At 34.6% G+C, this 14648-nt stretch overlaps 1 protein-coding gene across 1 annotated transcript in view; it reads left to right on the forward strand.

Moving 5' to 3' along the window:
• LOC129952350 (semaphorin-2A-like) overlaps positions 1–14648 on the forward strand; it is a 267445-nt gene extending 252797 nt beyond the window's left edge. The window contains exons 13-16 of the mRNA XM_056064900.1: positions 7262–7414; positions 8182–8290; positions 13449–13527; positions 14003–14648. Coding sequence (XP_055920875.1) covers positions 7262–7414; positions 8182–8290; positions 13449–13520 — 334 coding nt within the window. The 3' untranslated portion in view covers positions 13521–13527; positions 14003–14648. The remainder of the gene's footprint in view (positions 1–7261; positions 7415–8181; positions 8291–13448; positions 13528–14002) is intronic.

The following is a 14648-nucleotide window of genomic DNA, read 5'->3' on the forward strand; positions in this document are numbered from 1 at the left end:
ATCTTCCTTCGATATGGATTTCCGGTTTGCCCTAAAGTTCAACCCATTCTACCCCTTGCACTGTTTTCTAGTGGTTTTTGAAAAAAATAATGTATTAGAAATGATGGCATTGGTGACGTATGTTTAAAAGCCTAACAAGCAAGTTCTTTTTCTAATGGACTACAACAAAATCAAAAGTAGAGCCGATGTTTTCGATCAAATGCTTTCTATTTATTTCTGCACACGTCAAACATAACGATGGCCGATGGTTGTATTTTACAACTTATTTGACGTAGCCGATATACTTCCTTGCAATAGGGGTAGATGTTATCTTTGTTTAAGAGCAAAAAACACATAACCCAGTTTTGTTAAATTTTGTATAAGTTTTTGAATTATTTCCAGAAAAAAATCTTTTAAAAATCTGTGAAAGGATAGGACTGTTCAAACATCCCATGACGTAAAAGAGGGTTTAGAATAGTCTCATACATCCTCCGCCAAATAACTTTTTTTTGAAAATGCTTTAAAAATATCGATTATAGCTTCCACTGTATGCCACGTAGCGCCGTCCTGTTGAAACCAAACATTTCCAATATCTTCCTGCTCATTTCATGACCAAAAATTCGTTCAATATGTCATAACGATCGCCATTGACACTCCTTGCCCCAAATCCAAATGAAGATGAAGCATTTGAACATACGTTTGAGAATGTGAGGAGATTAGAAACGGTTGATATTTTTTCTCACAAAACAATGTTGCTGAACGAAAATATAATTTTTCTAAAAAAAGCTACAATTTCACAAACAACTTTTTCAAACACTTTAGGAATAAAAGAAAGCTCTGCAATGGCCTTGTAGTTGTTTATATCCGACTTGTTACCTTTCTTGAAAATCGGTGTTAGAAATGACTTCTTCCATTTACTGGGAAATTTGCCTGTTTTTAAAGAAAATTTGAATAAGAACGTTAGAGGTTCAACTAAAGTATTACTACAATTTTTTAGTACTATGGGGAAATACCATCGGGACCGGCTGAGCAGTCATCATTCAACGCAGATAAAAGATCAAGGACGGTACTCTGTAGCACAGGGATATGACTACAGCTAGGTTGCGAAAAGGAATGACGATTATGAAAATATACTTCATCAACTCCTTGAGGGCAACTAACAAATGACTCACGGAAATTTGTTGCGAAAGCGTTACAGATATCAACAGCTTTATCTAACGAAAGGTTCTTGTAAGTGAAGTTAACTGGAAATCCATCTGATTTTTTCTTAAAGTTAACAAGTTTCCAAAATTTTGTAAGATTCTCTTTCAAAGAGGTGCTCATATCAGTAACATAAGAAGCGAATACAAAATTAGAAAGGGACTTAAATTCATTAAAAAATTCAATATAAACAGAGAAGTTGATTGGAGACAGAGTTTTGAGAGTTTTCCATGCCTTATTTCTTTTGTTTCGAAGTAAACGCAATTCTTTCGTGTACCAATTGTGGTTAAAGTTAGTACTTCTTGATTTCTTAAAAGGTAGATTTTTTTCCAAACAATTATTAAAGATCTTATAAAAAATTAAAACTGCTTCGTCAATATTAGAAAATGCTAAAGTATCAGCAATTTCAGAAATGGTTAAATCTTCAGACAACAACTAGAAATTAACTCTGCTGAAGTCAAAATTATATAAGCACTAAAAGGAATTACTGTGTTGAGTAAGGTGATTACTTAAGTCAGGAAAAATGTCCAAGGGGGAGTGATATTTATCAATATTAGTAATTCCTGATCTAGATTCTAGAACAAGATTACTAATAGCGTCAGAAGAAAATACTAAGTCGAGAATTCCATTTTTTAAGTTTTTAATACAGCTTGCTGTTTGCAGGTTTGCTGTGGGCTAGTAAGAAGGATGTTATGCGTTGTTCCCAGGGCAGTTCAAGCGTATATACAACCACATTCGTTCAGCGGTAGGATAAAACTAATTTTTTGTGTCAAATCAGACATCAGTTGAAAAAAAACGTTAGATGGCGGACCCATATTTAAACTGATCAAAAATTAAATTAAGAAGTTGAATCAACATTCATTTTTATCAAAATATTTGAACGATGATTCAACTTGGCCCACCGACCTTCTGCACTCGTTGTATAACTTTAAAGGAATAGAAATTATAGAACTCTAATAAAATGCATAGTACGACTAGGTCGAATTTTCTGCGTGTTTGAATTAAGACCATTTTTCACCAGTTTTGCCTTCATGAAGAAGAAATGCCAATAGTTAATTGTATTGAAATGTTTTATGCTTTTTTGAAATCAGTCAATTATAGGTAGGTAGGTAAAAATGGCGATCTCAAGGCAACCTAGCCAGAGATCCAATTAGCGCTGTTGTGCGCCGTTTTGATAACAAAAACTCGTTTGACCTTTCCTTGAAAGGGATAGATTTATAGAGAAGCTTCATAGTGATTATGTTAGAGCCATTTTGTTGCATTGAGAAAAAAGATTAGGTCTCTAATTCGTGAAAAAATGCTTTTCCGAAGTATTTCATTCCAGTGTTTGCCAAAGCAGGACATTTGCACAGGAAATGGATTATCGTTTCACTTTCTCTTTGGTCAATACAACTACGGCAAAAGGTGTTGTAATAGAAACCAAACTTCTCTGCATGAACTCCTATAGGCCAATGTCCGGTACAAACCGCAACAATCCTGGCTATGTCTTGCCTTGGCCTGCACAGAATATCGTTTGTACGGGTTTTGTTATAGGTGGGCCATATCTTCCTAGATATAATGCAGTTGGGTAAATTGCTCCACCTTCGGTTTGATTCAGTTTCGTAGATAGAAAAGATATTACCCTTCATAGCACCAAGAGGAATGTTAACCATTTCCGCAAGTGAGCTATGAAGGGCCGATCCTTGCCTGGCTAGCTCATCATCCCGTTCATTTCCCACGATACCACTATGGCCCGGAACCCAGATCAGGGTGACACCGAGGTTAATATTCAGGCTCACAAACTCATCGCGACATTGCTGGACCAATTTAGATGAGGATATGGCCGAGTTATTGGCTTTGACAGCTGCCTGACTGTCTGTAAAGATAGCCGCATTTCGGTTTTGGTTTGGGTTTTGTATCTTACATGCCTCCCTTACTGCCAGCAGTCCAGCCTGAAAAACGCTAGCAAAGTCAGGAAGCCTAAAGGATTTGGCTACATTTAGGGTCTCAGAGAAGATCCCAGAACCAACTCCGCACTCCATCTTTAAGCCGTCAGTAAAGATGGTTGTGTCGAAACCCATCGGCACGATGTCATCCTCCCAGTCTTCTCTGGATGGGAAAATAACCTTAAAACCCTTACTTAGGCTCAAAGTAGGAGTGAAGTAGTCAGTTTCTACCGAGATAATATCTAAGAAATCAATTTTGTTGTGTTGCTGTGACCATAAGGTTTTGATAAGCAGCTGTTTGATTCCTTCAGCCTAATAGAGCTGCAGGAAGCTATGTATATAATCAGTCAATGATACTATGCAAAAAAAATTATTTTTAGAATTCACGTGTATTTGTATGCACGTTTATTTTAAGACTTGATATTTTCATTATAGTAGTAGTACGTAGTACCCGTGGCATGATGGTTAGTGCGTTGGACTGTCATGCAAGGGGTCTTGGGTTCAATCCCTGCATGTGCCACCTTAATTTAAAAAATTAATATGCGCGGGTACTGCCTCTTGCGAAGAATTGACAAATCCTTCAAGAGTAAATCTTGTCATGAAAAAGTGCTTTCTCAAAAATTAGCTGTTCGGATTCGGCATTTCCATTTCCTCCATTCCTGACAACATTACTCGCACACAGGAATGGTTGAGAGTTGTAAGTCACTAGGCCCTGGTTCACAACGGACTGTTGCGCCACCCAATAGTATAGTAGTATTTTCATTATAATTCTTGAGTAAAATATTTGAATACCATAATAGGGGTGAATATCTAATTTTCCTAGACTATTTACCACTCTTCCACACATTTTGAGTGGTACATATTTCATAACATGAATAATGTTCGTTCCGTTCTTATTTACATAAGCACGGTCTTTCACATAGCCTTCCCGAATACAATCTAACTAAATCAAGTGATCTTGGTGGACAAAATGTAAAATAACCAAATATGAGTCATGTTTAGTGGCTTTAGTTGGAAGCACATATCGAATGATATATGTAATATTATTCAATCACTGGCGGCCAAATAAGATAAATATGACACGATAAGGTGCTCCAAATGTCCGTCCGACTCACACTGATAAACTTACTATCCTGTCTGTCGATTTTTTTTTTCTTAAAAGGATTGTTATTAAGTTTTGTTAAGAAAGTCGTCAGTTGAATTGTTTTTAACAAATTAAAAATTACCAACAATATTTTCTATATGATAAAAGAGTTTGATTTTAAATCTATTTTGGTTAACGAGATTTTTGTTTGAAAACAATTTTTTAACAATTTAGGGGGCATTTCTTAAAAAATTGTTTTTCTTCTATAAGCAAATAAAAATTGGGTAAATGAAATTAATTTGAAGACAATATCTTCTATTATTCACGAAATATCGAGAACCGTAATAATTTTGTGTACTATTTTTTGTAGATTTGAATTTGTTTACAAAAAAACTGTTGGATTTTTATAAAAAAAAATGACTTTAGGTCGATAATAATATTTCTATGAGATTAAATTTGTTTAAAGCCAATATTATTTATTTTTGAAAAGATATTTGAGTCGAAAATCAATTTTTACCAACTTTTAGTAATGTTTAGGTTTCTATTTTTTGTAAAAAAAACTGTTAATTCGATTTTTCTCAAAGTCTAACAGAATGTTACAATATAAAATTAGTTTGAGCACAATATCTAAGGTTTTTTAAAAAGACATTTGAGTCGGAAATAAATTGTTACCAACTCTTAGGTTAGGAAGCGGACACACTTAGGCCAGTTTAATGGCCCATTGTGATAACACATGAATCTTGCGGCTTATTCCTTAGCTCAATGGAACCAGTTTGAGTCTCTAATTATACTGATATGATTTAGATCGTTAAAGAAGAATTCTGCTACGTAATTCTTGCGTTTTCGAACCAGAGCAGGGCATGTGCAGAGAAGATGAAGAGTGGTTTCTTCCTCTTCCTCGTTCAAACAGCTTCTGCAAAAGTCATTTGAGAATACGCCTTGTCTCGTGGCATGCTTTCCTATTAGACAGTGTCCGGTTATGACACCTCTTATCGAGCTTATATGCGATCTGTTTAGCGATTGCAAGCACTTTTAACGTTTTAAATCCAGTGTTGGCCAGATGTTTTTTATGACTTCACACGTGGTGATATTGTTCCACTTAGTGTATGCCCTCCTCACAGCGTCTTGCATTACCAACAGTTTAAAAGTAGCGATTGGTATACCAGTACATGCCAAACGTGGTAGGATATGCTGTACTGTACCGTTCCTGGCTTACAATTACCTAGGATGTCTCTATGGCCCAGCACCCAGCAAAGCTTAATATTAAACTGTTGTGCCTTTGTTTCTTTGTTAAATATTCGAGGTGACAAATATTTGTTTAGCATTTTTTTATTTATAATGTTTGGTATACGTTACAATATATAATATAAAATTTGATTCAAATCGCTAGAATTATACGGTCGTGAGATATTTTGATTTTTAAATTGCTTTGGTAAAAAAACACCCAATTAATTTTCTTTAGAGACCTTCCTGCATCTTTCTGCATCATTATCTGTATAACAACATTTATTAGAAGTTGATGTCTCTACTTGTTCTTGAGCTATAGACGACAAAAACAGTTCGCGAATATAAGGACACGCACATGCATTCCTATTATTTCTACTCTAGGAACCTCGAAACATCGTCAAGAAATGTCAAAATGGTAAATCAGACCGATTACAATAACTTCCTATGGGAAGTTCAAAATTGGGGCCATCATCAGTAACACTCGCACTCGCAACGGCAATGTTTTCAACTAATATGGATACCTTCGAATTAAAATCTTGGTGGCTAGTTTTTATTGATTGTTAAAGGAACCACTATCATTACACTCATTTTAGCACTTACAATGACAGCTTATTTTAACAGATGTCAATTGCCAGAAACACCAATTAAAACCATCAACTAATTGACACTTTGCCAATTGTAAAATTTTTCAAAGTGTCCAAAAATTACATTGTAGTTAATTTGTTTTCATTATTTGAAGAAAAATAATGTTACAATTTTATGACAGTTTTAAAAAAAAATAGCTGTCAATTTTTATTAAGTTTTTTTTCTAAATATATTAAAGATATAATTTGTATGCAGATTAAAAGTGCTTGATGCAGCTAAAACTCACCCTTCTACAATTATTAATCCTGTCTCTAATCACTTCCATGCCAACCTACATTTTTTATTCATAACAATTATTTCCCTTAAAAATTTATTATTTATTCCTTGACAAAAGACCACCCTAATTGGGTGACTAATAAACCAGTTATTCAAATCAAAATTCTAAAGAATGAACACATTCAAAAATTTACTTTACCAACATTACTCTTGATAAAAATATAAGCAATTTTAAGTCATTCCAATAAAAATAAAAAAAAAAGCATGCAACAACCCCCCACGAAGTAGGAAAGTTCCTTCCTAAGCAAGAACTCTATAAAACACTCAATTTTTGAAGTAAGCAACGTTATTATATATTTGCCAGCCCTTTTTTCAAAATTAAAATATATATCATTCAAAAACATCTGTTGTCTCCATGGAATCGAAGGTAGCTTGGTTTAGTATAGTCGAATAGTAAGGAAGGCGATGTTTTTACAGGAGTTTCATAATATACAAATTATACCACCCACCCTATCTTCCTTCTATTCAAAACACATAGGTACTCGTATATACAACCCCTTATAGAAAAGTGGAAAACATTTTTGAGGTGTGAAATTGGAAGTTGTGTATATGGCGTAACAACTTTTACCCTTCGTCCTGATTTGGAATAAAATAAGAAACAATGTGTTCTTTTTTTTCTGTTATGTTGTTTTCCCAGAAAAATATCCCTACATGAACCATTTTCAATTTGAAAAATCATCCCCCAACGGGGGTTGGTTTGCTGTGCCAAACCATCAGAGAGAAAGAGTGTGGGCGAAAGAGCTCTCTATAAACTTTTTTGAATGTCGGCGAAAAAACTAATTAAAATCCGATGTTTATTTTTGTTTATTTTTCCCTCACCACCTTCCCCATGCACCACCACTTACACATATTAGGAACATCGGTTTTAATATCTTTTTTCTATTTTATTTTTAATTTCATTTCTTTTCTTCTATTTTATGCCTAGATACGAAATCACTTATACACCATCGAAGTATATTGAAACGTCAGAGGGTGGCTTGGTCCTGATATCGATAAACGAGGGCGACAGCGGTCGTTATGACAGTTATTTGGATGGCACGCTCCTTTGCAGCTATAGCGTGAATGTCGATGCGCACAGGTGAGTTTTTTGAATATCCTGTTTTCGAGCTTCTTTTTTTTGTTGCTTGTTTTTTGAATTCTTATCCACATACACATCTAGGATGGAGATATCCTTTTTTTTTGTTGTGAATATGTGAAGTCCTTCTCTATTTTTCGTACATATATATTTTTTAGGGTATAGACAAACTTTTTTGGCAGTTTTCCTATGGGTTTTCCAGCTTGGGCAATTGAGATAATTTGAAAGTTCATTCATTTTGTCACAGTTTTTGATTTTTTTTTTCTTTTTGTAAATTGTTTTAACTGTAACTTGACTTTTATAGAGATTAGAGGTCGTTAAAGGTAGATATTCAGTGTTAGTTTATTTTCTTTTTTTTTCATTTTAATCCTAGACCTAGATGGGGTCCTTAAAATTGTCAATTCTCGTTTTTCAATTAAATCGAATGACCATGGTGATTAAATTGATTGCCAGCTCTAACGTTGCGTAAAAGAGTGCTAGAGCTAGGGCTGTAATTAAATTCCATTTTTCATCTCGTTAGCTGATACATATATATGTTCATATAACCTGAAGAGGACAGGTGTTTTATTATATAGACGAATAATAAATACCTACACATTCTTTTGTTCAATACCAAAATTGTATCAGCTTTCACCTCTGCCATTTCTATATTGATTTTTATTTTATTTCGTTTTTATTCACAAAAAAAAAAGATTTTGATTTGTTTTATAAATTAAATTTTGTAACTTTAAATTTAAATTGTTTTGTTTCTCTTTGTTTTTTTTTTAAAGGTGTACACCGCCATCGAAAAAGAATGATTACCAGAAAATTTATTCACATTGGTGCAACGAGTTTGAAAAATACAAGTCCGCGATGAAACAATGGCAAGCGACGCAGGAGGTAAGTTTTCTGTAGAAAATATTGTCCTTAAATTTTATTTTTCAAAGACTATAAAGGTTTTTCCAATAAGAAGTTTCATTTTGAAATTGAAAACGGCGAGAATTTTTTGATAGAATTCAATATTCAATATTGAATTTACACATTTTTGGCTTTATTTCGCTGATAACAATTATACAAGCTCCATTTGAGGTCTTTAAGGTTTTGAATAGATTGTTGATCGTGTTGACAGTTTGAAACTCAATAAAATCACTAATCTGAATGAAGGTAAAAGGAGCTCTAAAATAAATGTTTAGCAAGATACACAAGATATCACTGCTAGTTTCGGGTGCAGATTATCTCAAAAGGTGAGAAGAACACTTTCTCAATTCTAAATCGCATTTTCATCATTGACAGAATTCCTATGCCTAATAGATCACTCAAAGTTACAATCTACATGTATGGACTTTGCAATCACACCTCAAACATATCGAGGAAAGCAGGAATCGCGAAGCTAAAGGCTAAATCTATTCAAATTAAAAGGATTGGACTAAATTAACTTCGTTTTGAATCAAAGTCAATAATTTAATGGAAGAAGATGGGAGAAGTTTTCCAATAGTTTGAAAGTGTTATCATTATGCGTTGCGAAACTAAATTGGACCCGTATCTTCAGAAAAGCATATAGGCTGCATTCGGAATACTTTTTTTTATATTGTACGCGCACTCAAGGGGATATGAATACCCTTATAATGATTATACACAGTGCGAGTAATTAGGAAGGGAGGATAGGATTTGAAAGGAAATACCGATGCACATTGTAATGAGTGGGAAATATCGAGTCTGGTAAAGAATTCCACATTCGTGTTGTGCGACTGAAAAAAGAATCTCTGTACTTTATAGTACGACCGAAATTTGGCTCAAGGGTAAACTGATGGGGATTCCTAAAAGAACGAGTATTACGGTTGAATTGTTTGAGGGATGGAATGCAACTGGCTATTTCATTAGAACGTTGCTTATGGAAGCAGCGATAAAATAGTGAGAGACATAAAACCTTACGAAGGTGCTCGAGAGATGCAAAAGTTTCAGTTAGACAACAGTCGCCTAACATTTTTAGAGCTCTCTTTGGGATTCTGTCCAAGAGACTGAAGTAGACGAATATAGGCTTTATAAATTAAAGCCAAATCAGAAGGGGTAAAAAACTTCTTGCATCGTCAGAGAAAACCTAAACATTTAGCAGCATTTTTGGCGATGTCAAATATGTAATCACTCTACAACAAGTGGTTTGTAATGCACATACCTAGGACTAAAAGCTGTTCAGTCTCCTCGTTGCAAGTACCACTCATGGATAGTGGCATTGGGAGAGGGATCAAAACTTAATGAGCTTATCATACGCGGTCGTTGGTAGTAGGTAGAAAAACAAGGATGAGAATCTAAAAACGGATATGAAAAGCTGAGGGTATTGTCATCCGTGAAACAATTTAATGGGTTAGAAATTTCAGACAAAAGATCATTTAAAAAAGTAAGAAAGAGGGTCGGATACAAAACGGAGCCCTGGGGCACACCAGCGTTTATTTCGTGAATATCAGATTTGAACCCGTCCAATACTAATTTTATTAAACGGTCCCACAGGTAATTTCTAACCCAACGAAGAAAGGAAGCTCGCATTTTTCATAAGACAGCTTGGTGCCAAACTTTATCAAATGCTTTTGAAATATCAAGTCTTCTCCAAAATGATGTAAAGATTTGTTCCACTGTTTTTTGAGATAAACCATAAGATCACCAATGGCCCTATTGCAACGAAAGTCATACTGACGGTCATTAAGAAGCTTCCGTTCTTAAAGATATTTTTTAAGCGAAATATTGATCAGCGTTTCCATGACCTTGGAAAGAAGGGATGTAAGTGCAATTGGACGATAGTTAGATGGTAAGCAGGATTCGCCTTTTTTAGGGACAGGCTGGACAAATGCAGTTTTCCATCCACTCGGAAAGCGACCTGTAGAATAGGACAGATGGAAAAGCTTACGCAGTGGTTTTCACAGCGTTAAAGAACACCTCTTCAGAACAATAGCGAAATTTGTGAATGTCAAGATTTTTAAGTACTCTAGTAACTGAACGAGTGCGAAAGAAGATTCGTCCCATAAAATCGTTTACGCTTTCAAGTACCGCCGGAGTCATGTCACTCTCTGGCAGCATCGAATTAACAACAAACTGTGCTGCACGCAAATTGGCTCTATCAATCGAGCCTACATGGGGAGTGGCATTGGAAACAAGCGTCGGAACCGAAAAAGACGTCGTGTTACGCACATTTTTACAAATTACCACAAATTTTTACTACCAAAACCTACTAACTGTCCAAAATAAAAAAAAAATGCAAATGTTTGTTAATAGATGCCTTTAAAACATCTTAAGAATTTTCTTAGCCAACCACAATGAGAACGGGTTTGGAACCCATGGACTCTAATAAACTAAGACGAAAGTGACACTGGATTAGCTATACGCTTTAAATAAGCGACAGACTTACTGCGACCCAAGAAGTGGAACTTATTCACACATATTTATAAGGTGTGTAGGAGTAATAGAGGCCCTATGCTTCACAGACGTAATTAAGTTTGGTTAAATTTTAAGGGCTGATGTTGAATGTTAACCACACCTTAATGTCAAGTTGGTTTGCGGTGTTTGATTTGACATTTCTCAACTTCAAACTTACTCAATAAGAACGATGTAAAGATTCACAGTCGAGCAACGTGTAAAAGTTGTTCAGGCTTATTATAAAAAATACATTCCAATCAAAATGCATACCTTGCATTTCGTGTCGAGAAATAGTAATAGGAGATGATCATTTTTTGAAGAAAATCATCATCAGTGATGCAGCACATTTTCAAGTCATTTGATGTGAAAAATTCAATAGCCGTGGTATAGCAAGTGGTGGCGATGTCAAAAGGCCACCAAGATCATTTGGTTATTAAAAAGATAAAGTGAACATAGTTAATCCAGCAACAATTAAAATACTAAATTATTAATTATAATTCCTTAAAAAACATGTGTTTTATTCAAAATCAACTTCAGCTCTTAAAATTCGACCAACTGTGAACACCTCTTTTTTTTGAAAAATTGAGATTGTTTAGTTGCTTGTGTGGCACGTACCCTCATCCTCGTTTTATTGACAACCTTTTACAGAATCAGAGGTCTTAACAAACCCGGTAAAAGATACAGACGAATCCATGCAAGTTTCAGATGAGAACAAGCTCAAAAACTAGAAAGAATGGTGGCTTTTTGCCAGTGGAGTGAACACTTAACTTGATGTACCTACATATAAATCTATCCTATAAAGAAGAAATCACATTAAACTGAAGAGCAACAAAGTGGTTGGGCTTAATCGTATTCCTCCAGAAACTCTTTTGAGCTGCCCCTACAACATAGACAAGCTCCTGCACTCTTCTTTTCTAGAAAGTTTAATAAAGATACATTTATCAAACTCCATAAAAAGGAAATCTAACGCTGTGCGATAAAATTAGAAGACTATGCGATTTTCCTACGGAAACCAAGAAAGAAACGCGGCAAAAAAAAAAATTTAAAAAGGCAGCCCTGAAACTTCCTTATGAATTCAAGTCAATATTTTTTGATAACCGGTAAAAATTGTAGTTGGTTTCCAAAATATCCGAGTTTCGTTACTTTCAGTCATATCAAAATAACTGCGTTTGTAATGCTGTGGAAAATATGGAGAAACAACTCCAAGTCACAAACTGCAAACGTTTAATAATAGATGCGTTTGAAACATCTTAGAATTTGTTAGCCTAAATGTTATTCCAATGCTAAAGCTTCATGCGAGAAGAGGTCAGGAAGCCTTTATATTCTATTCTACGGAAACGAAAGTAGCAGTTAATTGGCCATAGGTTTAAAAAGGCGATGGGTTTATTGCGGGCTAGGTGATGGAGTTTAACCCATTCAAAGAGGTGGGCAAATAAGTGATTGAACTGTGCACGGCTGTGTAATTAAAGCTGATACACGATGACGCGTAGTTCTTATTAAGACCCAATGCCTCGATAAGGGAATTTCAAGGGCGGTATAGGTCCACGTACTTAAGCATTCAAGTAAGCGAAGTCAAATCACACCACCATCTAAACCAAACAATGACACGTTGAGGATAGTAGACTTTTCAAAAATCATTTTTGCGCCAACTAAGCATAATATATGAACGTCTAAAACCTATCGCCAACAACCTGATCTTTTCATCGATTTCAAGGCCGTATATGACAGCATCTACAGGGACGAGCTGTATAGAGCCATGTCTAGTTTTGGCATCCCTGCCAAACTTGTCCGTCTGTGCAGAATGACAATGGAGAATTCTCGTTGTCCATAAAGGTTTCAAAAAAGGTTTTAGACAAGATGATGCGTTGCAATGTGAAGATGGAACGAAGAGCTGTACGGGCTGTACAGTGACGTAGACTTAGCCAGAAGGGTAAAAGTGCAACGACTAAAGTGGCTGGGTCTTGTAGAGCGCATGGAAACTAATGCTCCGGCCCGGAAAGTCTTCGAATCCACACCCACAGGACATCGCAGTAGAGGTAGACCGCGGTTCAGGTGGCGCGCACAAGTTGAAAGTGACCTCACCCAACTTGGAGCTCGAAACTGGAGACTTCTAGATAGGCACCGAGCTAGATAAAGAAGTTTGTTGGGTGAGGCCCTAGTTCACACAGGACTGTAGTGCCATCTTAAGTAACTAAGTAAACATACTAACGTTATGTTCGAATCATTCAGCATTTTAAGAATGCAGTAAACGAAAAAAGAAGTTTCTAGTGATCAACCGGTCTAAGTTCATTGTGACAACTGAACTTTAAAAAACCTTAAGGCTTAAACGTTGATTGAAAACACAATTTGTTTTGAGCCCCGCACACGGCTTTATTACTTAAACTAACTTGTCCTAATAGCTCAAACTGTCCACAAGTTCTACTTTATCCAAAGAAGGTGCTTCACGACTCCATAAATGCAAGAATTTCAATGCTTAGTTGAAGCCTTTATCACTTTTTGTTAGTATTGGCGTAAAGTTCTTTCTTATAAAATGTCGAAATATAACATTTGTTTAAAATGAAATATCTTATTGGAAAACTTTTTATATCAAGTCTTAAAGCCTACTTAAAATAGACATTGAATATTTATTTAAATTATTTGATATTTCTTTCAGCAATGCAACGCCAAGGAGAAGAAAAATAGCAAACACATAAACGATGTACTCAGTGACGAGGCAACAGTCTGACCTCCTGGTAAGCATATTACGCTCTTAATTGAGATTCATGTTTCCTAAGTCATTAGTAATGGTGCCATAAAATAAGTTCAAACGAAATAAAACCAACTTCCAAAACTTGGCCCTATTGCACTCTACAAAATTAAAATAGACCGAATTTTCAGAAATTTGTCATAATGCATTCAATAATGTGAAATAAGAGCAACTTTCCTTTATTTTATTGGTTGGGAACACTTAAGGATTTTTAATGCGAGGTTGATCGTATCCTAAAACCACACTGTTAAAAGTGAAATAAAACCATTTTGCCTTTATTTCGTTTTATTTAAAGAAATAAGACCAAATGTTGAAAATTCTTGAAAGTTGGTCTTATTTAACTTGGCTTTTTTTCAAGGAACGTTAGTAATGACTTTTTATTGATGACACAGAATTTTTCATTTCCTATTTAAAAAAAATATAATTAATCAATAAAAAATAATTGTATTTTATGTTTTCAGGCAGTATAACAACAAACAAAAGACTGACGTTTTAGCTTTTGAGAGACAATATTACAATTTTATTTTCGCAAAAAAAAAATTAATTTAAAAAAATGAAAAAAATTAAATTTAACGAATTCAGTGTAAACTATCATTAAAAAAATAAAAAAAAAACTTCACACTCAATCACAACAACAAATAAAAATAACACAATCCACACACAGAAAACATTACATAACGCAAAAACAAAACAACCACAATATATCTAAAAAAAATAAAAAAAAACAACAAGAAAACAAAACAATTCCTGCCAATATTTCTCTATATACTTCGATATAAAACAAAGGATTATTTTGCCAACTTGCCTACAGCCTATATTATTACAACAAAAACTCAAAAAAAGAAAATATATTACAAAAATACAAACTCTCTTAAAAAAACAACAAACAAACTCAATTGACCCACTGCGCATATAAATAAATTAACAACAATTAAAAAAAAAACACATCGGAACAGGAAGCACCACCTTATAAAATAAAAAAACATTAAAAAAAAACCTACAAAAACGTTTTCAAAACACCAAAAGTTTAAAAACAACAAAAACCTAAAACCCAAAAGCTGCATCTTCACACAATATGATCATCCAACAACAACAACCACAACAACA

This window comes from Eupeodes corollae, chromosome 3, assembly GCF_945859685.1.
Source record: "Eupeodes corollae chromosome 3, idEupCoro1.1, whole genome shotgun sequence".
Classification (NCBI taxonomy): Eukaryota; Metazoa; Arthropoda; class Insecta; order Diptera; family Syrphidae; genus Eupeodes; species Eupeodes corollae.